Here is a 22,252-nt window from a genome sequence, read left to right on the forward strand (position 1 = left end):
CTGGCAGAGCATTTGACATTAGCGAACCCAAATTCCTTGATTAACATTTGGGGGAGCCCTTCACACAGGACTAGGTTCCTGAGCACCCCCTACCCTCAGAATTATAGCATACAAACCCGCTTTGCCAACCCCTGTCATGCAAAAAGTTGCTTTGCCAATCTGGGCCTTGGCTGCTTGGCTGCCAGATAGGAGTATGTTATGTTATGTTATGTTATGTTATGTTATGTTATGTTATGTTATGTTCCTGGGATTGAGAACGTGCATGATTAAAGGCACTTGGCGAAACGCTTGGGCACAAATGTACTTTCCGTTTCTAAATTCTATGAATGCTTTGCTAACAAACAAAAAAGTTGGCCAAAGCTTTTGGGCTGGAACTGATCCAATGTACCTTGTGTCTTCTGGTTGCCACTGACCTCTGATGGAGCCATCAATTGCCAACACCCTAAAGGCAACACTCATGGTCTAACCTCTGATTGTGTAATCAGGCGAATCCCCTCATTTCAATCAATATTGTTCTCTGTTCCTTGTTAACATGTTTTTTATAATGAAGTGTCCTGTCCCAAGATTCATTTTTTCTTTTATCTGCATTATGTTTTTAAAAAAAAAAATGCAGTAATTATTTATGGTCGTGTATCTTTTATAGTTATTTTCTTCTTCTCCAAAATAAACTATACATTGAATGACTGAGTCAATGCACTGGTAAAAATGGACCAAAAGAAATGTCCAACCTAAAAACAGATTGGCAGCAGAAAAGAGGTTGCTCAGAAGCGACGTCCTCTGTGGAGAATTGTGAGGTGCTACCAGGGGTCTGCAACCTTTGCTCTCCAGCTGGTTTGGACTACAACTCCCATCAGCCCTTGCCGGCATATTCAATAGAAAGGGATCATGGGAAGTATAGGACAAAACATCTGGAGAGCCGCAGGTTGCAGATCCCTGTGCTAGACATTCGGCTTACGCTTAATTTAGGTAGCGGAGCGGTTTAGATTATGCAATTTTCGTGTAGCGCAATGTGAAGAGGACCTCCACTGCACAGCTAGGCTATACTTTGCATATAACACTCGGTCTTGAGAAATAAGCATAGATGGGGTAACGGGGCGTGCAACATACGTGTTGCGATGACTCGGCAATTATAGCCAAGCTACTGCGTCATCTCCTACTCTGGACGGCGCGACACATTAATTAACTCCCTTACAGCATTTTATCATTCAGGGCCACGATGGGTCATCCTTCACCTGCCCTCTGCTCCCAAGTCCAAAGACCAGGAATTATCCTCAAACACGAGGAGGCTCATCTGTGTCCACAGGGTTGCGGCTTAGCCTAGAGATGAACGTAGGTTAGATCCGCTTGGCTGATCCCGAATGCCCAAAGGCCTTAAAGCATGAAAGGACAGCTCCTTGAGCCAAAACTACTTGGTTCTAGGAGTGTGTGCCTTCATTGAATGATGAAAGCCCTTGAGAAAAGAGCAGAGATTGAGAGGCGATCTTCAGCGCACAAAAGGACAGCCATGTTCCGCTGAACCAATTCAGGATGCCGCAAGACAGCAGAAGAGTTTACGCTCAAACAGTTCAGGATGCTGCAAGAGAGCAGAAGACTTTACGCTCAAACAGTTCAGGATGCTGCAAGACAGCGGAAGACTTTATGCTCAAACAGTTCAGGATGCTGCAAGAGAGCAGAAGAGTTTACGCTCAAACAGTTCAGGATGTTGCAAGACAGCGGAAGACTTTACGCTCAAACAGTTCAGGATGCTGCAAGACAGCGGAAGACTTTATGCTCAAACAGTTCAGGATGCTGCAAGACAGCAGAAGAGTTTACGCTCAAACAGTTCAGGATGCTGCAAGACAGCGGAAGATTTTACGCTCAACCAGTTCAAGACGCCGCAAGTCAGCCGAAGAGTTTACGCAAAGGTTAGCAGCTGTTTAAGGTTAGATGAGCCGACCCAGGAAAAAAAGTACTAGCTGGTTCAATGTGGTTTACTACAGACCACAAATAAACACACACCCCACATTACAGTAGACAGGCTTTGAGAAAGCCACCAGATCTTATCCAACTGAAAAACATGTTTAATTATTACAATGCTTCTGCACAGCAAGATTCCCTCCCCCTCTCCGAAATGTGGGGGACTTTGAAAATGCACTCTACGCTGAAACCGCTCAGTGAAAAATATGTCTACGCTGAAATTGCAGACAGAAAAGGCTGCTGGCAAACTTTCTGCAAAATAAGGACAACACCTTTGACTAAAATGCATTAAGGGCCGGATTCATGGAAAAGTACACATTCATCCCGCAGTGCCTGCACGCTGAAAATTACACTGCGTAAAATGCGTACCCAACATATTCATGGAATATTTCCAGCAAAGTTGGCCTATATGCAAGTCGCGGCCGACACGACCCCACGCAAAGCGAAAACAGCCACATTCACTCACACTTACGGGCTGCCGAGGCACAAACACATGCATCCCATGAACAGGGCGTCGGGTCCCCCCAACCAAGTCGGGAACCTCTGCACCATTGCGCACGGTCCCCCGTATCTATAACCAGTACCCAAATGACATGCGTATGGTTTCTCGGAAAGCATTTATTTTTCAGGTCAAACTGCGTGCAAACCCCTGTAAACAGCTCTTGCACCCCGCAAGCTGCGTATGCACACCCCTAAGTAGGAACGGAACCACATCTTCGTGCACGCACCCCTAAATCTGACATGCAAACTCACCTCCAGAGTTGTGATTCCACTACGCACGTCCGTACGCCTGTTTTCGGGTGGCAGAGATTTTGAGGGCACTGCATGGGCATTTTGCAGGCGAGAGTTTGTGCGGTCACATCCATGAATACACTGCCATGCGCATTTGTGGGTGTGCTATGGGCAGTCTGCGGTCCGTCCCTTGTAACGCCCACTTTCAGGCTTGTTCTTCCCCATTTTGCGTGTTCTGCCGCTTAGTCCGGCCCCTAAGCAGCCCACACCCACTTTCTGCATGTAGTTTCACGCAAGGCAATTGGCCGCTAGCAGAGCCGAGCCTGTGTGAAATCCATGCAAGTCCTGGGAAAGACCCACACAGTCAGTTCCTGAATGGATGAGGGGGGGTTTCGGCTCAGTTCAGTTTGATGCACAAGTTCCTGATTTTACACGCAAATAATTCCAGGAATGGGCCATCACAAGCAACTACCACATGTGTAGAGTATGGACGTTTTAGTAGCGCCTCTTGAGAAATGTGCATATCACAGTATTTACAAAGTTAATTAGCACATTTCCTGGGGGTCATGGAAAATGCGGCTTCTATGCATTGAGAATCCCCGGTGCCTTTTCCAAACACGCTTTTCTATTTGTATTTAAAAGTACTACATGTTTTTAAATTGGGACGTAGGTTTAATATACGTGAAACTTCTCCTCTGCCCCGTTTGGCTCAGCTTTGCTCATGGGCAAGCAACAGTAACGCAACCAGGAATACAAGCTTGCTAGAGGCCAACCTATTGGCATGTGTAATCTACAACTGCCCTCAACATGGGGCACTTAGCTTGGCCCCTCAAGACTCACAGATGAAAGAACCAGAAGGCACTTGGGGCCTGATACAGAGAAGCGTTTTATAAAGGTGCAATCCCACAGGAAAACGGGAATCCGCAACTGTGCAATCCGGCAGTGGACGGCATCCACAAGAATTCACACATTGAGAGACATCATCGAAAAGTGACTAGTCGTAAGTCAATTACCTTGCTATTGACTGAGTCAATGTCAGGTGGCTTGCACCACGGTAAGTGCATTGTGCATGGTGTGTGCACTATTCACTTGCAGAACTGTCTGTAATGGTGCACCAGAACCAATGCAAATGTTGGGGTGCATGAATATGTACCAGAAGCATGTGGTACTAGTCCAGATTATACTCTGAGTGTGACAATGTACTCTGAAGTGGCTATAAACCAACACATACGTACTCCTAAAAGTAAGGACGTGTGTAACTCATATTGCAGCGTTAGTGCTCAATGCACAACACAGTGTAAGTCTATCCAAACTTGGATTCACAGCACAAGTTGTTTTGGGTCCTCTAATTTACACCTGACTATTTTAGAATTGCTGATTGTAACCTCTTTTGTAAATCAGGAGTAAGTCAGAATTACTCATTGTAACCTCATTTGACAGTAAGCCAGGAGTAAGTCAGAATTAATCTTTGTAGTTTATTTTGAGAGTAGGTCAGTGGGAAGTCAGAATAACACACTGTAAGCACTTTTGTGACTCGAATAGCCCCCTCCAGGTGTAAACCGAGTGTAAGCTAGACTTACGCCAAGCAACTTCTTTGTGTATCGAACCACAAAACCTTACTTTCCTACAAACTGATAGGGCCTACAAATGTGGAGGGTGCATGGAAAGATACTTGCCGAAAACGACCAATCCGTGCAAGGCATGCAAACACGCGCCCACTGGCGCTATTTACTGTCAGTCGTGCCCCGTCACAGACAGGGGAAACGAGCAGAAAAACACATGTAGCAACGAGGCCATAAAAAAACTCTCAAAAGACTCTTTTAGGCAGCAGTTCTTAGCGAGCACCCCAGACCATAAATCTCTGCAAAGCCCGTGATGTTCGAACATGCAGAGGTGTGTGACCCCAGCGGTAGTTCGCCCACTGGGGAGCATGATTACATTGCAACATGTTACATGTCCATTATGCTCTTCATACCAGGGTCTCCAACAGCACAGGAAGATGCAGTCTCTTATACCATGCACTCTGAAGGAACACTAAAGCCAATGGGAGTCATATGGAAAGCACAGGGGTCCATAATCTGCAAGTTCTCTGTGTGTACAAGGACATATTATTTAAGTGGATGCTCAGAGCTGTGCCAACTAAATACGCAATGTCGAAAGTTCCGCATGCACTGTGCCGGAAGATAGTCTGTCTGTTTCTGCCCCGTCCCGCTCCTTAATGTGCACTTGGTAAACCTGCAGAATCGCCGTCAGGCCCATTTGCTGTGTCTCATCTGTTACATGTATTCTATGCACTCCCTCTGCCTGTGCAGAGTATTATCCTCTCTGAATTTCAAGGGCTCTGAGCGACAGTTGTTTTTCCCCCTGCTCCCACCCTCCTTGAGCGCTTCGAAACACTGGCCTGTGTATAGGCGCTATATAAATAAACATTACCATTAGCATAAACGTGTGGGGATGTGGGCACCCACTGGCTAGAGTCGCAAACTCTGATAGAGTTTATATAGAAATGTTAAGTCTGGGCCTTGTTGGTGGACAGGGGCATTGCTAGGGGGGGGCTAAGGGGGCTATAGCCCCTGATCTTTTGGTTGTAGGCCCGGATAGAATCTCAGGAGCTACAGCCAAAAGACTAGCTAGCCCCCAGTCCCAACAGTTCCAACATCAGTGTAGCCCCGGATCTTTTCCAGACCTAGCAACTCCCCTGTTGATGGAGCTAAGGTTCTCAGTGCTGGATGTGAGTGGAGGGAGGAGAGAAGCCATTACATATCCCTTCCATCAGCCAGCTCTGGATTGGAGCCTGCGCAGATGAGCGCCAGAGGAGGAGGAGTTATCCCGTGCGTTCCATTTGAGGTAGGTGCTTGAGTGAGAGGCCCGATGTCATTGGTGGAGCTGGAGCTCTCTGGCCTATTGGTGGACACAGAGGTCAAGGTGTGGAATGGGTTTACCCCGTGCCTCCACTTAGAGGTGGGTGTCGGCTGGCGATAGGACAGAGTCTTGGGAGAAAAAACAGGATTCAGGATGGTGTTGGGATCTGTTGGTGCCCATCTGGATGAGCTGGTGCCTGGCCACAAGCTTGGAGAGATCCATCAATGAGACTAGTCTTCTAAATCCATGTGGGTAGTAAGTGTATTGAGAAGTATTGAACGCCGCAGACAGGTCAAGCAGAATGAGTAGGCAAGGGTGCCTTTATACATGAAGAAGTGGGCATTGCCAATGAGCGCGACGGTGGTGGTCTACGTGCTGGATCTTGACCAGAATCCAGTTTGATGTCTCTATAAGAGGTTGTGTGTTGAGCGGAAACTTCAATGATCTCTCCAATCACAGGAAGGTGTGTGATTGGTCGGTGGTTTGCAAAGTTTCCAGAGTTGTTCAAAGGCTTCTTTGAAAAGGGGAATGGTCTTGTTGTTCTTCAATGTACCGGAGGGAGTTCTCCGAGGGGGGCATTGTGGCGATGGAGCAGGAATGTGAGTATTTTTGTGATTTTTTTTTTTTTTTTTGTTCCGTATATGTTACGACTATACATAGCCTGGGTAAAAGAAAACATTATGCAAAGCTGCTGGTCTAAGGATGTATTGTATCAGAGACGGTTGATATAACTTTCGCCCTGTTTAAAGAAGGTGTAGAGTCAAATGCTACACTAGTGTAGTCAATGCTTCGCACCTTTGCTTGTGCACATAATGCAAAGTCACCTTAACATGATCACATCTCGGGAGAGTGCTTTGCAGATGCCGAGAGTACATTTATGTATTCCTCCGTCCCCCAAAAAATACTGGCATGCCATTGGACGATCTCCGGGGCGCGGACCACAGCTGGTGAAGGGTGTGACCTTGCACACGTTGGAGTGAAGAGACTTAGAGCCTGATTCATGGAATTTGTCCCGCTGTGCAAAGTCACTTTGCACTGCCAACAAACACGGTGATTCATGGAGCACATACAAACGTGCTTCAAACTGTTGCCAAAATGTTATTAATCTAAGATTGAGAAGAAAAAAAAAAACGGTAGATCTTAATATTTGAATCCCATGCTCCTAAAATAGATTTTGTTTAATTCTCATCGAGAAAAGATTTGTTAATCTTTACTGTTAATTACCTGGACACTACTCTCTCTATTGAATTTCAAATTCATAACACACTGACTTTTCTTGCAAATATTGATCTGTTCACCTAAATATGTGTGAAAGGTCAGAGGGAAGAAACATTTGCTGTGGTTTAAAAAAAAAAAAAAAACACAAAAAAGACATTCATTTTCGAAGAGGAAATAACACATGAATTGCAAGTGTCTTTTTAACACACACAGCATTTCTGATGTTTTATTTGATAGGGGAAAGTATTGTCGAATTCAATAAATGCTCTCATCTTAGCCCCCACGCAATCAGTTAACAGTACAGATCCTAGCACCAACAATAAAACAACCACACACTACTACTAACCACACCTCCTACCCGCTCGTCTCCAGCATACCTCCCACGCCCTCATGGGACGGCCTTACTGTAGACATAACACACACACCACACATACACCAAAAGAACTAACTGCTGCAAACCAACAACCCACGCACTGGACGTTGCCCCTCCGGACACAATGACCCCAGTGCAGACAGTCCACGCATACTCCAGAAAGCCAACTAACACAGACGCCATTGTCTCCGGCTTCTGCAAGCGACCGCAGAAGAGCCCAACCTCTATCCTACGGCTCTTCCCTCACTATCCCGCCCCACCCTCTTTCTTACAGAGCCACGTGAGCCAGCGCATGGAGACCCTGCAGATGGTAGCGGCGCACAGTAGGAATGATTTCCTTTATGACCGAGACCGAGATCTTATCTATAAGGATAGGCCTATGGGACAAGTGCATTGAAACATGCTTTGTAACTGAGGCGCTATGTATGTGGCTTCAGATCATATACTTGTTTTGAAGGAATATCGGGATATACTGGTGCAGGTACTTCTAGGCGCGTGACATGTGCGTTATCGGCTTCTATATAATATCTCAGATTACCCTCTTTCCCACACGGCACCGTGGGGGCTTGAGCAATGTGGAACCTTTCCTTATCCCTCCTGGCGGGCTTTCACTGACACTCCTTCCCACTCTTACTTCCCGACCAATAGACAACCAGACCCCCTGGTATTACGAACTTAAGCAGAATACAGGCCTTCAAGACTGCTCTGAAAAGGCGCCAGCTGTCCATAGAGTGGGCACTAACCCTTTCACACAGCATGATCCCCCCCCGCTTGCCCTCCATGGCACTCACACGCCAGCTACTTCACGTAATGAACATCGTATACTAGCATTAAAATCCTCCCAGTCGACCTTTCCCCTTCACCACGTCAGTATATATAGGTCCCAACAATCTGTCAGGGCCCCTTTCTGGAAAGTTCTTGCAGGATTCATTTCAGACCAACATTTTCCGAAAATGTAGTAAGCCATTGTTCCTCCACTCTCACACTACTATTATAGTTCTGCAGCCACTGAGACTTTTACAGGATAGTTACAGGCAGTTTCGACGTTCCTTTAAATGTGTGATGGGACAGTTATTAAATGTTAATAAGCAACTATGAAAATAATGTATTTACTTTAAAGTGCTATCATTTTCCAGGTCAGACGTTGATCTTCACACATCAATTTTGGGCCATTGACGCAACTAGACCCTCGCAGCATGGCCCGCCTTCTTAGTCTATGCAACCAAAATGTACACAGGCAATGCATATGCAGAGACGTTGCTAGGGGAGTGATTAGGGGGCTATAACTCCAGGTCTTTTGGTTTTAGCCCTGGATAGATGCTCAGGGTCTACAACAAAAGGCTAGCTAGCCCCCAGTCCCAACATTAGCCTAGCGCAGGATATTTTCCAGACCTAGCAACACCCCTGTGTATATACGAGTTGCAGGGAAGATAGCTCAGCAAGTTAAAATCACGCCTCAGACATAGGGCCACTATAACACAATTGTACCCAACTTCTGCACCAAGGCATTTATTTTAATTGTTTTGTTCTTTTGAACTGTTTTCCTGCATTTTGTACTTGTGAGTTAACTGAGACAACATGTTATCCACCACTCTTGTTTTTTTTCCTCCTTTTTGACTTGTTTATCTCATTCCTTCACTGTCCCACATTAATCTGCCTACTTATAAACTATTCCTCAAAACAGCCCTTGTTTGACTTGATCTATGACGTGATATGTTGGCATGTCTTAGTAACACAATGTTGTAATTCCACATCGAAGGAACTACGCCAAATATTCAGAATACATTATTCTACTCAGACATAGGCCCAGCCTGACCGTACTAATGTTCAAATTCCAACAGAGAAGCCTCAGCCCTTCATCCTTGAGGGTAAATCGAAAACCAACAAATGGAGTGGTTGTAATGCTTATTGGTACAGTGCTTAGAAGCTGGAAGAATCCATCATGATGCATTAACCATTGTCTGCAGTCCCCGTGTGGGGGCACAATCCCCCCAGCTAGAAATCAAGACCACCACAATGGGTCACTCAGTACAAAAGCATTGCAACATATCACAACATATAACAAGAAAGCTGATCTTGCATGGTGGAAAGCTGGCTGGCAATTAGTAGCGCACTGCCCAAGAAGTGTAGGGTCAAGCATAGGATAGCTAGGGAGGGTATTGCAGAATAGTGTTTTTCCACAGGGGAACTATACATACCAGGACCCTTACTTATACATCCGGGGTAAAAGGTCACTGCACATGTATGGTAGGTCACCATGTGTATGCTTTTTTTTTTTTGTGTACCATGAAAACAGTGATGTGATCAGCACAAATAAAGTAAAATACTGCCAATGACTATTATTAATTTAATTCGATATTGCAATCTGTCCGCTACACACTAAAAACATGCAACAGATACAACACTTGCGCATCTTTCCATAGGATCTTAACTACGATCACACAATTTATTATAAAACTATGAATACATTCACATTTGTTAATGACCATCTTGTAAATCAGACATGTTTTAGCTATGCGCAATATGCAAATCAAAGAAAAGAGCAACATACATGTAGCAGGTTCATACATAAAGCTGGAACAGTCATGGGCGAAGCCAGAGTACCAAAAAGTGACCTCGAACAAACTAGACTTCAAAAATATTAGGCAATGGTTTGAAGACAATGCCACACTTCCCTCCAAAGCCAACCACACGTCTAACCACTTCTTTACGCCACAACGTGTACCCGCTCATAATGTACAAAACCATCGATTCATCGCTGGGCCAGACGTCTTTCTACAAACATCCACATTCAAGAATAGTGAGTTTGGCAGTCAGGCTGGTGGGCTCTCAAATGAATACAAACATACTAATTATAGACCCTCCTCCCCCGATAAACATGAGGCCATGGATAGATAATGCCTTTCCCAAGTTCAACTTCTTAAAGCCAAGCTAAGCGCCTTGGCCTGCTCTCAAGCATGTGAATCTGCAGTGACTGGGGCAGTAAGGGGGGATGGGGAAACAAGAGAAGGGGAGGGCGAGCGGTAGATAAGGAAGCTTTGCTTTGGGAGGGAGTGGAGAAGTGGCAGGACACTAAAGAAGTGAACGAAAAAAAAGAAGAGCCGGGGTAGTGCCGGCAGTCCCCCAAACCGTTAAAATAAAGTGCAAAAAAGCAATTTCCGCAATGTTTTGTGTGAAACAACATGTTTTCGGCATTGAAACATATTAAGGGGCTGCTTATTACACCAAGCAACCTGACAATAAGGAAAGCTTTTTAAATACTGGGATATGACCTTAAATTCTATGTTGTCATTATGAAAAGTCGCATGTATTATTAAACATATGTCATTTAGCTATATCTTTTTTTAGGATAACCTTTTCTATGTGTTGGCTAGAAAATAAAAACATTCAAATAGTTCATGAAAACGCTACAGAAGAAGGTTACTGTCTCTTGCTCGATCCTTTCCAAGGACTATGCAGCTGCTGCGCGCGCCTAACAGTAACATTCAAATCTCAGATTACAAATATGCATTCCCTTGTAGCGTGAAACCTGGATTCTATATGCAGATGCAATCTTCAGAAACTAACGTGAAAAAAGAAACATTTATATGCTATGCAATAATGCTGTAGCTTAACCTCGCTGGCACTTTCTATTCATAGTATACATTGCTGTCCTCGTTAGTCATTCGATAATGACGCGACAAAACGATTCCACTGGCGGCCATTTTGTTTTGTCTCTTTCGAGTATACCTTTACAAAGCTGTCTTGGAGTGTGGGAATTCGGGGTATAAAGCATTGCAGAAATACTATTAATGTTGCAGGTGATTCTAACACTTGTTGAACAACGGTTTCCTGCAGCGAGAATTTGGGGATCTAGGGATATTTATATAAAATACTGACAACAAATTTAAAATGTTGCACTGTATACACTCTGTTTTAGTCTGTTTTCCCTTCCTCTTCCGAGTTTCTAACATTTTGAGGGGCATATGTTATCTTAGAATAGCTTCTAGCAATTAAGTGGACAGGTTTTCTGAGTGTCTCCGAAAGGCCCACCCCTCTCTTCTGCACCCCACAAATTGATTTTAAATATCCATTCATTGAATCACAGAGCATGCGCAGCACACTTTATGGAAGCTCCTTTCCAGTACAAAAAACAGGCAACTGGCATGCAGTATTCTGGGACCAGGGTCTAGTCCCAAAAGTGTGACCAAGAAAAGCAGCACGGAAGCTACGGGGACCCAAGTACTGAACACAGAGACGGAGTCAACCCTAAAAAAAAAGACACACAAAACGAACCAGGGAAAGATGACAGACAGCCTGTAGCAGAGATAGTTATATTCCAGAAGGATATGCATGGATTCTTTGCAGCCTGGAATACAAAATTCAAACCCAGTGGCTAACACAAAAAAAGAAAACGAATTACAGTACTGTGCTCTGGGCGATGGAGTAGAAAGCTGGAAGAGGGAACCAGCAAAGATGGGGAAGAGAGCCCACGAGGTGGCCTTCTGAGCGACAGAGGAACATTGCCAAGTCTAGAGACAACCGAAGACTTGATTGAACTATGCTGAAGTGAGTGGAAGGATACGAGAGAGCGTCACGCAGCAGACCAGAGAGGTCCAATCCTGGCAATGCATGCTTCCTTTAACGCATCTTTCAAAGCTCATTTTCTTTTCTGCATCCTGTGCAAAACTCCGTCACAGCTGGCGCAAAGAGAGCTGTAATTGTGCCGTTCATGGCTGCACACGTTTCCTGTTGGCCTTCGTCGATATCAGACAATGGAGAAGGGCATGGGGGCTTCCCCTCTGTCGATAGGGGCTTTGTGAAAGCAGAACCTTAACAGGTTTCCCCTTGCCCTCGCATCATAGTAACCCTCCCAACAGTCAAAGAGTGCACTAACCATGCACCAGGACTTCATTACAGCATCAGTAACACTCTGGCAGTCTGCATGATACGGAATAACTCACACTTCTTTGGGTGCAAGTATTTACTAAAGTAGACATCTGCCCCTTTTTCCTTTGAAGTGTTCAGATTTTGAAAAAAGTCCAGGACATCAAAGTTCTCAACTTCTTTGATTCTTTTAAAGTAACCTCACATTTCCCAAGCAGTATTTAACTAATGTAATCTATGCAGCAACAAGAAGAACTCCACCTAATTAAAAAAGAACCAAACAAACAGCCTTCGTTAGTATTTTATGAGCCTTCTGCAAGGACTTGTAACTTCTAAGTTCACGGGACCTAGGCCAAAAGGATGCAACGAGCGCTGACCGTCCAGGCCTTAATGGCTCAATTAATCACCCATATAATATTTAGTCCGCATTGAAAAATATTTCAAAGACCAATGCGTTGTTTCTTCGAAAAAGATTTGCCGAAATGTCCTTTGTGCCCCTAATTAATGGCAGTAAATGCGCTTATGAAAAGAGGGAAACTCTGTTTAATCAGATCTGGGGTAAAGCCAAGAAGCCGCAGCGCTTGAAGCTGTATCGCAGCCCATTTCTAATAAGGCAGAGGTCTTGGGCATTTGGCGGCGCGGCAGTGCTCCTTCCTAGAGCGCGGTCTAACAGAACGAACCCCGGTTCCACAAATGAGGCTGTGGCTTCAAATGAGAGGCCAAGCTTTTGGAAGCGTTGCCCCATAAAGTGGATCGGGACCGCGCTCGGAGAGCCCCTCAGAGCTGCAACCGAACCCTGTAAATTACTCCTGCGTCACGGTGTAATTACCAAGGAAAACATGGCCGCTCACGGTTAAAATACTTCTTGTGCCAAGACTGGATTCGTGCCGCGTTAGTTCAGATTTAGAAACACACAACTTCGAAGAATGGATACCTTTTATTGGAATAACTGTAAATATTATGCAGAGGTGGAACAATGCATTAGCTTTCAAGGTTCCAGAGACTTCTTCAGAAGACTGTACTGTGCATGAATTGCCTCTGTCAAGTGAAATAGACGGGGGTTGGGGGGCAGGAGGATTGTCTCGTGCCCGCTAGAAACATTTGCAGTACCTTTGAACTCCAAGATCCACCTGGCCCCCCGCTCAGGCCCACATCGAAGGCCTCTGAATGTTTGTGACATTCTGAGAGAAACCTGTGGCCTGCTGCAACATGCCCGGCATTGGGGTTTAACCGGAGCACGGCACTGATGGGGGAATAGGCCAAAACACCTGTAGGTTCTGCTAAGCTGAAAGCACCTCCAAAGTGGACCGTGCGGGATGTGGGACTCAGCCCTCTCCCTAAACATCGCCTTGGGCCGTTAGTGAAATCCCAAGCAGAGCTGAGGTGTTCCCATGTTAATCCTGGGGGGCCTTATACTGACTTTCATCCATTGCAAAGATACCCTTGAATTGTTATTTAAATGAAATTGCAATCACTACTTGTGTAGCAACTCATAGTGTATCTATGTTGTGTATGTCATCAGTGTAACTCTAGTGTTTATTGTATATCCATTTTAAGCTGTGCTATGTGTTATGTTGTTGACAACTGTAGCCGAGTAAGACTATGTTATGGAAATGACAGCCTTTATATAATGGCACATTTTGGGACACGGTTGTTGGTTGATTGATTGTATCTTGATACAGATGATAAAAAAAAGCTTTGTTCCTTTTTGTATATATATATTTTTTTTTTTTACTTGGGAATTGTTGGCAAGGGGACACTAGCAGAAGAGAAGTCTTAGGCCTGCAGAAGAATTGATGTTACCTAGGTCTAGAAGGAGTGAGATCCTATGCCCTGAAGAAGAGGCTGGCGGGGCAGCCACATTGCTGTCGAAACCCGTGTAGCCACTTCTCTTTGCAGGTGCATCGCCTTATTTGTATGCCACTACATAGGCTCTTCTGGAATACACTGCAATTGCAATGATGCGAACCGAGCTCCTGCCCCCAACTCCCCCTTTCCTTATAATTAAGATGTGCTTACTTCTGTATGTCACTGCACTTAATTATGAAGTGTCGCTGGGTGCCTGCACCTTCCCCGGTTCACCTTAGAGCCCTTCAGCAGAGGTTGCCTCTACTGAATTGTTAATTTAATCAATGTTAAGATACCAGCAGAGATTATGAGTCGTGTTGCTATGGGCTCTGAATCCCACAGAGGTCATTAGGAGTCAATCTGTCCTACCCCTGACTTACACCTGGAGAGGGACACTCGACTCACAAAAGAAGAGTAACTCACACTCAAGGCAGGTGTCAGCCACACTCAGGGTAACCTATTTTGAGAATGGAACAGCTCTATTTAGGTGTAACTCAGGTGTAAGAGCGACTTACTCCTGCTAACTTCTTTATGAATCAGACAAAACCGGAAGTGCCATCACATAGCATTGTTCCTAAGTACACTGCGGGGAATAGGGTTACGATATCACTATAATGGGATGTACATTTCATGCAAGAATGGATCACCATATGTATCATTAATATCAGTGTGTAGAGGTCCATATTACCAAATTACTGTGAATGCAAGCAGACGTCCAAGGCCAAATGATAATGATGTGATATTATATAGCACTTACGCTTAAGCGCTTTATATAGAAAAAATATACACCCAATATCACCCAACCTGTGTTGGTACTCATTTATCGACCTCAGAAGGATGAACGGATGAGTTGAGGCGTTTAAGGACAGACTATATCACTGACTCACCCCCTGAAGTGTGCCTGAAATAAACCTTTAATGAGTCTAGCAATTATTGTATAGAATTCCAGAAAGACACATTATTTGGTTTTCCTGTTCTTGCTTATGTAGGGTCACTGGTCAAAGTGTTAGAATTGTGGAACCCCCTGTTTTGTTTAAGAGGCTCCTGAACAAGAAAGCCAGTCACCCCAGAAACAAAGAGCCTCATGGCGCTGGCCACAGACAAGGAACTTCAATAAAAAAAAATTTATATGTTCATTTGTTATGTTTATTTTTTGGGGGTAGCGAAGGAGACCACCGGGTTAGCAAGGGAAACCTCCCCCCAAATGGCATGGTCCGGGCATCTTAGAGTGCAATGAAGCCTATGTTGGTCCCGCCTGGCTACAAGTCCCCATTGGGTCCAATTAGCTGGCACTGTGTGGTGCTAGGAATAAGCAGCTTGCATACCTGTCTCGCTACACACAGGAAAAGTAGCTCTCACAGGAACCTCCCCTCCCCGGTGACGTCTGCTTGGATTGTGCAAACGCACGTCCACGTGCCTGAAGGTTTTGCGCCAGTTCCTGCAAGCTGATTGGTGAATCAGCACCGGGCCTTCCCCCCTCTAGTAGGAGCCCATCCGTAGGGGGCCGAACGATTCACTGCACATGTGTCCCTCCCATGGCCAGGGGGGGCGAGTTAATAAGGGGCAACTCAGTTCGCAAAAGAAGACACTCTGAGTAGCCCTGGTCTATGGCAGGAGTACACCCGAGTTACATCGAGTAACTTCTTTTGTGAAATAGAAGACCCACTTCCGGTAATTGTTTGGGGAATCGTGGCCAGAGATATCAAGTTGGCTTTTGTTAGAAGGACACACATTTGTTTTTTTCTCATTTGCATGTTGTGACTGGTAGCTCTGGTTGTATGATGGGAAGAATAACACAGTGAGTTCTATGATATAGGCGTATAAACCGCGGGAGGGGTCATTAACGCAGAGTAATGACCTACCACTTTGCCTTGAGTGGGATGGGGAAGGGTGATTACCTGAAGTGATATGGCCCCTCTGGATGTCTTTAGAACATATGTTTTGGAGTTTTGGTGGTGAAGTAAAACGTTTTTGTTTTTTTTCTTCAAGTGAGTGAGGTAAATGGACACACTGAGTTAGTAAATACAAAGTGTTTTATTTTGTAAAATTTGAATAAGATTGTCTTCATGAGTTAAGTATTTAATTTGAAACATGAGAAAGCATTAGCTGTCATGTTAAAGCAAAAAAAAAATCTACATGAGAGTGGAGGCATGTTGTGTGTTAAATAATGTTGCAGCATAATAGGCTCCTCCCACAGAGGAAGTGTCTTGCTGAAATACATCTTGCCTAGGTACTGCATTGCTGTTTCACTTTTTACTTTTGAAGATAGAATTTTCAGCAGTGAATGCCATGCAGTTATTGACTGCACTCTGAACATTGTGATTGGCTGGCATGAGGTCAATAACGATCTCCATGTGCTAATGCCCAGGCCTGGCAGGGGACAGACAGCCTGAGCTCTAGGGAACTGTGTCCGGACTGTGCTCAACCATTGCACACAAGGTACTTTGGGCAAGACTTCCACCGGCGCAGGATACAATGTCGAGACGCGGAGCCTGTGCCATTACCTGCTGGCCACTTCCACCTTGGCACGGTGGAGGCACAGGAACAATAAGGCACAGAGTGGAGGGAACTGAGCAGGTATTGTCTGAGGGGGCGGGGGGGGGGAATATGGGAGTCCGCGGACTTGGCCAGCGTCCGCTGCCACCAGCAGAACAATGCGGGCTCTCTTGCACTGGGCAGCCAGGTTGGGCATCCCCTCCGGCACAAAGGGGGCCTGTGTGTGCCCAGGATGGGGGCGAGTTAAAGCAGAGACCTGCTCCCCTCGGCCCGCGGCAGCGAGACTGAAGGAGGCAGGCAGGCAGGCAGGCCTATTAACTTTCAGCGCCCAGACCCCCTGCCTGGCAGGCTGAGAAATGGCAGGCCTTTGAAAGCCGGCGACCAGAGGAAATGGGGGTTGGCAGGGCTTTAACCCTTCATATATCACGCCACCTATTATGTAAACCCTCTTTTTTTTCCCACCCGTGTTTGACATTCAATTAGTAGCGGGAAACAGCACGATTTCTCTGGCAGAAATAAAGCGCATGGGGCGGAGAGGGGCCCGGCTTCTGAGCGCACAGTCGCCCACGAGTGAGCTTTCCTGCGCCGTTTTACTCTGCGCATTTTGCGCCGCCCCTGCAGATTATTTTAGTAAATTGACAAGCACTCCGGACAGATACTGAGCGGGGGTGGGGCGGGGGCGGCTTTGCTAACTCTGGAGGGTGGGGGGCAGCGCAGACTGTTTATGCGCCAGAAAGAAAGTACCATTTGCAGCAAAACCTCAGTCTACGGCCCTTGTGATCATCTCGTGTTTTATTTCCCAATCCGGGATAGTTACCTGATTGTGTCAGACGGACTTTATATTCAAGACGCCAGAGCCCGGCATATTGAATACGCATGATCTATTTAGATCCGAATACTGCTTTATGTTTTTATGTAAACACAATATCTTCCATATTCACTGGCCCTTAAAATATATATATATATTACACCATTTGGTGCAGTTGTAAGCACATTTTATTATTACCAATTCAAAAATCATTTTGTCATCACATCAGCTAATATGTGTGTTATCAGCCAGGTGTATTGCCCGCTAGCGGATGAAAGGCTGAGTCGCCTCTGCCAGCATGACAACCTCGGACCCACGGGTCCAACGTATACCTCGGCAGCAGGTGCTGAAATCACCGAGCTATCTGTCTATCGAGAATGAACGCAGGGGTCAGTGCACACAGTTCCATTTTTTTTTGGGGGGGGGGGTGCGAATGGCAAGTGTCCCTCTTTTGAGACGGGAACTCGCATTCCTAATTTCTGGCTTCCATGGTTAAAACGCAATTAGTGAGAGAACGTGAATATGAGAAGGCGGGGAAGGGGTGTGAAGCGCCTTCACAATAAAAACGAAACGCCTGTGGTTGTAGTGTGCGCTGCTCCTGTTGAGATCTTAAAAGCCGCATAATGCCCGAACGGGCGGGCTTTTATTTAAAGCGTTAGCTCGCTTCCCCTCCCGCAAATTAGGCGATCGTGTAACAGCTAGAAAACCATACATTTACAGTGCGAAGTCAAGGGGCACTTGGCCAGGCAATTCACACAAGTGCTCCCACCCCCTCCCTGCCCCACTCACACACCTCCTGTACCAAGGGGTGCAAAGGGGCCACCCTTCTGCAGTAATACGGTGATTCACGAGCCTACCGTACATTGCAATCAGGGCTGAGGATAAACTCTGGGCACAGGCTCCTTTCTACCAGGGCCGTGCCCATGGCTCGTGAAAGCCCCACACCATGAGGACAAGCGCACAGTAAAGGAAAACGTACAATGAGAAGCGCGTGTCTTCCCTTTGTCTGAAACGCAGCGGCACAGATTATAAATGGCTAGTGTTTTGTGGGGATATGGGTAAAATATAGTCTAGCAGTTATTTAAAACTGGCAACGACGGACAGGCAGGGTCCGCTGAACTCTTGATGTGTTCTGGTGTGCCGCCAAGCGCCCAGAAGACATGCACTGGCCGCCAGGCACTGTTTAATTCTGTGGTGGCTCAACCTCCCGCAGGCCTCTCTGTGAAATGGTGGTCGTGGCCGGCTCTCCCATGTCCAGGGTGAGCGCCTGCTTTATTCCTAGGCGCTGTTTTTTGCAGGTGACAGATATCAAATGTTATATTGTATTGGCCATTGTAGAGCGCCATCTGGGCGCGGGCCGCATCAAGGCGCTATATGTTAAGAAACAACCTTTGAACTTCTCCGTAGTGTTTTGTGTCATCTTCGTGCAGCCCCCCCCGCACCCTCCCTAAATGCACACCCTGTTCAATTCCCCCATGTGTAACTGTCAGGGGTTCAAGGCCCCACAGAATAATCTGGAGACTGCGCTTGTTTTGTGGGGACGACTCGTGAACTCTCCCCTGGTCTGGACCCTGACCCTATTCCCTGGTGCTATTTTCAGGGCGGGGGGGGGGTATAGCCCGTCAGACTAAATAAATACAATACCACGCCTGCACCAGACCTGTTTAGTTTAAATCGTGAAGCTAAAAGGTTTCTTCATTCCCCAGTCGCCCCCCGCGCTGCGCCCCCCCCCCACTTAAGACAGCCTCTGCTCACAGTTTATAATTTTGTAGCTCGTGCTAAACACGCGACGGGCAGACCCCAAAACACGGATTACTCGTGTTTCACAAACGAACGTGGCACGGATCCGGCTATGTATCGATGAAGGCATCGGGCGATATTTTATCGGGTCGATATTATGGCAAATTCACTTCGGGGCCGGGGATGAGCAAAGCGCGAGGTTGGGCAGAGCAGGATGAAGCGGCCACGATGCACGTGTGCCCAGCATCAGAATGTCTGTGTTACACACGTGCGTTTCCTGGCCGGTCCAAGTGCACGCACGGCGCCTCGGTGCACCCTCAAACAGCCCTCTAAACATTATTAAAATGAAAATAAGACAGCGCAGGGGTGCCGTGGACAAGAGAGGGGGTAAGATTACGAGATCAAACGATTCGTTAGCAACACACCCAAGACAGTCCTGAATGAAGCGTGGCGTCTCGCGGGCAGCAGCCCCCCCCCCTCCCAGCGCGCTTTCAATATATAGGAAATGAAGAAGGCTCACCTTTGTACGCCATCTTCAGCCTCGGGATATGAGTCTTCGCATCTTGACAGCTCCCCCTTTCCGGCACTAGAAACCCCGCAAGTCCCAGAACGATGGCTGCAAAGCTCCGGAGCCAGTCCATGCTGAAAGCGGGGTGTCCGGGGTGCTCTCCCGAGCGGCGAGGGTCCCCACCAGTGCCAACCTCTGGAGACCTGGGGGGGCAGCAACAGGTGAACCAGGTCAGTCTCCCATGCAGAAGTCACATTACGAGCTCATCATGGCAACATTAGCATCGCAAGAAAGAAACTTCAATCCCTGGCGACCGGCCGTGGACCCGGGGACAATGGGGCGGCACAGCTGGAAAGAGTCCGGATACTCAGGTCCGCGGACTCGGGGCACAAAGCGCGGCGGTGCTCTTTGAAAGCCGCCCGGTGGCATGCACTAATCCTGCGCCCTGCCTGCAGCCAGCTCTATGGAAGAGGAATGAAAGGAAAAAACGGAGCCAGAGAGCCTGGGGAGGGGAGGGGGGGGGAGAGAAAAAGGGAGTGGGAGGGAGGGCGAGGTGAAGCCCAACGAGGCGCAGCGCTCACTGTCCCTCCGCACACGCAGAGAGATTACACTGGAGAGCAGACGGCGGCAGCAGGCTTCTCCACACTCCTGGGGCGGACTGGCAATGGGGGAGCAGGGGAGGCGCACTGAGCACCCCCACCCCCAACACATGCAGAGCGCACTCAACGGGAAGGAGCCGGCACTGCCTGACGGGCACACATCTACCTTTGCAGGCGCACACACACAACACCAGCCTGCTTTATGGGCAGGAGTGCAGGATCCGCGGACAGTCCGGACCCGGCGTGTGGTGTGACTACGATCACATGTCCTTGCCCTCATCCTGCATGAGTTGCCAAGCTGAGTGTGAGGTACGGGCCATCCAAATCGAGGGACCGTGCACTCGAATCATTCTCCAAGAGCCGTGCACGAGGCAGTAGTGCCCAGCTAAGCACACGCCCGCACTCTATTCCCGCGCCCTTGAGCCGCCTGGGGCACGCACGCAGAGTAGGGAATTTTGCGCGGGGGGGGGGGGGGTCTAACAACGCTGTAGCGACCCTTATTAGTGGTTATTCTCATTACTGTTATTATCATCAGGAGAGGGGACAGAATATGTTTTACCCGTTTCTACTGCATAGCGCTTCCCAGCCTTCTAAGCGCTTTCCTTTTCTCCAGCTGGCTGCACCTAAGCGAAATCACACACACAGACACACACACAGAGACACACACAGACAGACACACACTATTTTAAAGCTGCAAAAGGTTAAATCGTCGTTGTGCTTTAACCTTATGCAAAAAATGACCCATTAATTCATAATAGCCTTTACAATGCTCTTATCAAAACTCCGAGCAGTAAGTAGAGTGAATGTTGCTGTCACGTTACTTGACATTTGCCTAGCGCTTAGTTTACAAGAGTGCCTTCCCTAAACAAGCAACTTGCACAAACAGTTTCCGGGCCTCCCCAGCCCCCCCCCCTCTCCTCCCCCTCTTTCTCTGGAGTGCATTAAAACAAAACCGACCGCGAATGATGAAAGGGGTGACGGGGCTTTATCTTTTACGCACAACTGGCTGCTTTGCTCCGGACCCCAAATCTGAACCGACAGGGGGATTTGCAGTGCAGACTTTATGATAGCACGCCCCCCGCCCCCTCCTTTCAAACCTTGCTACAAGCGCAGCCCTCACAGGGGCCGTGTGCCCCCCCCCCGCCCCGCACCAGAGTATCCCTCCCACAGAGCCCCACTTTTGGTCCCCACTGGCCTGCGCTTCTGGAGGGTGGGGGTGGGGTAACGATAGCTACCCTGCTTAAGGAAACTACAGGGAGCCCAGAAACGTTGGCACATGCAGTCACCCCTGTAGTCTGGGGCATATGAGGGACCCAGGGGCGAGCGTTGCCCTTCTCCTTACTAATGGCTCCCTCATCCTGTCCCCCTGCTCAGCCCGGTGCCCCCACTTTGACAACATGTGGGGAGGGGTGTGTTTAGGCAACTTTCACAAAGGGCTCCGCATAAACAAATACAACATTAAAACAGTCTAGGAATGCACTATTAACTCAACCCAATGTCCACATGATCCCAAAGTGGAGCTGGCGTGGCGGTAGGGGGTGCATTTTAAATAGTGTGGCATTCTGTAAACCACCACATGTGCCATGCCATTTAAGTAATACTGTGGGAATGACAGACAGATTGCTAAAAGTGGACTAGTGGTCAAGAAAAACCCAACCCCCTGAATGAATGAATCGAGTATTGCAGCTCAGTGGGATAACGCACTGACTAAAGAGTGACATCTGGGTGCAATCTGCTAGTCGAAGGGGGAACCCCGCCAGCACACGTCGATGCTGTTAACCTTCCCAGATCCAGAAAAAGGAGCGGGGTTAAGCCAACACATGCTGCGCGCAGCGCCACGAAGCACACGGCTGTGGCGCTGGACGCTCTTTAGACGGAACCTCCTCTTCGACTTCTTTTTATATATAAATGCGCGGATTCTGTCGAACGCTTGGGCAATGCAACTCTGCGCATATTTTTGCACGCCCCGAGGAAATGTGCGCAACTTCCGAGAGTGGGAGCATTTGCCGGAGGCAAGATGTCTGCCAGTTTGCGGGAGGTGCTAATGTATGCAGGCGGCAGCACGGCACGCGCCTTCCCCGCACCCCGCCCTAGTGTCAGTTATTAAGCATGTTCCGCTCCTGCAAACGTGCTCCCGCTCCTCTAATTACAGCTCAGTCGGTTCTCCCGGGACCGTCATGGTGGGGGTGGGATTGGAGGCGTTTGCCTGCCAGAATGGGTGTACCGACAAGGCAAACGTGCCCCCT

The 22,252-nt window shown here is 47.4% G+C and overlaps 1 protein-coding gene across 2 annotated transcripts in view; it reads right to left on the bottom strand.

Moving 5' to 3' along the window:
- The window catches only part of SEMA3A (semaphorin 3A), a 469,097-nt gene extending 448,912 nt beyond the window's left edge, over positions 1–20,185 (bottom strand). Inside the window, exon 1 of one of the 2 annotated variants that reach the window (XM_069627820.1) lies at positions 19,420–20,185. In XM_069627820.1, coding sequence (XP_069483921.1) covers positions 19,420–19,540 — 121 coding nt within the window. In that variant the 5' untranslated portion in view covers positions 19,541–20,185. The remainder of the gene's footprint in view (positions 1–19,419) is intronic. The other variant, XM_069627819.1, reaches the window with a different exon arrangement.
- Positions 20,186–22,252: the final 2,067 nt, after the last annotated feature.

This window comes from Ambystoma mexicanum, chromosome 12, assembly GCF_040938575.1.
Source record: "Ambystoma mexicanum isolate Mex_15411 chromosome 12, UKY_AmexF1_1, whole genome shotgun sequence".
In the NCBI taxonomy this organism is placed as follows: Eukaryota; Metazoa; Chordata; class Amphibia; order Caudata; family Ambystomatidae; genus Ambystoma; species Ambystoma mexicanum.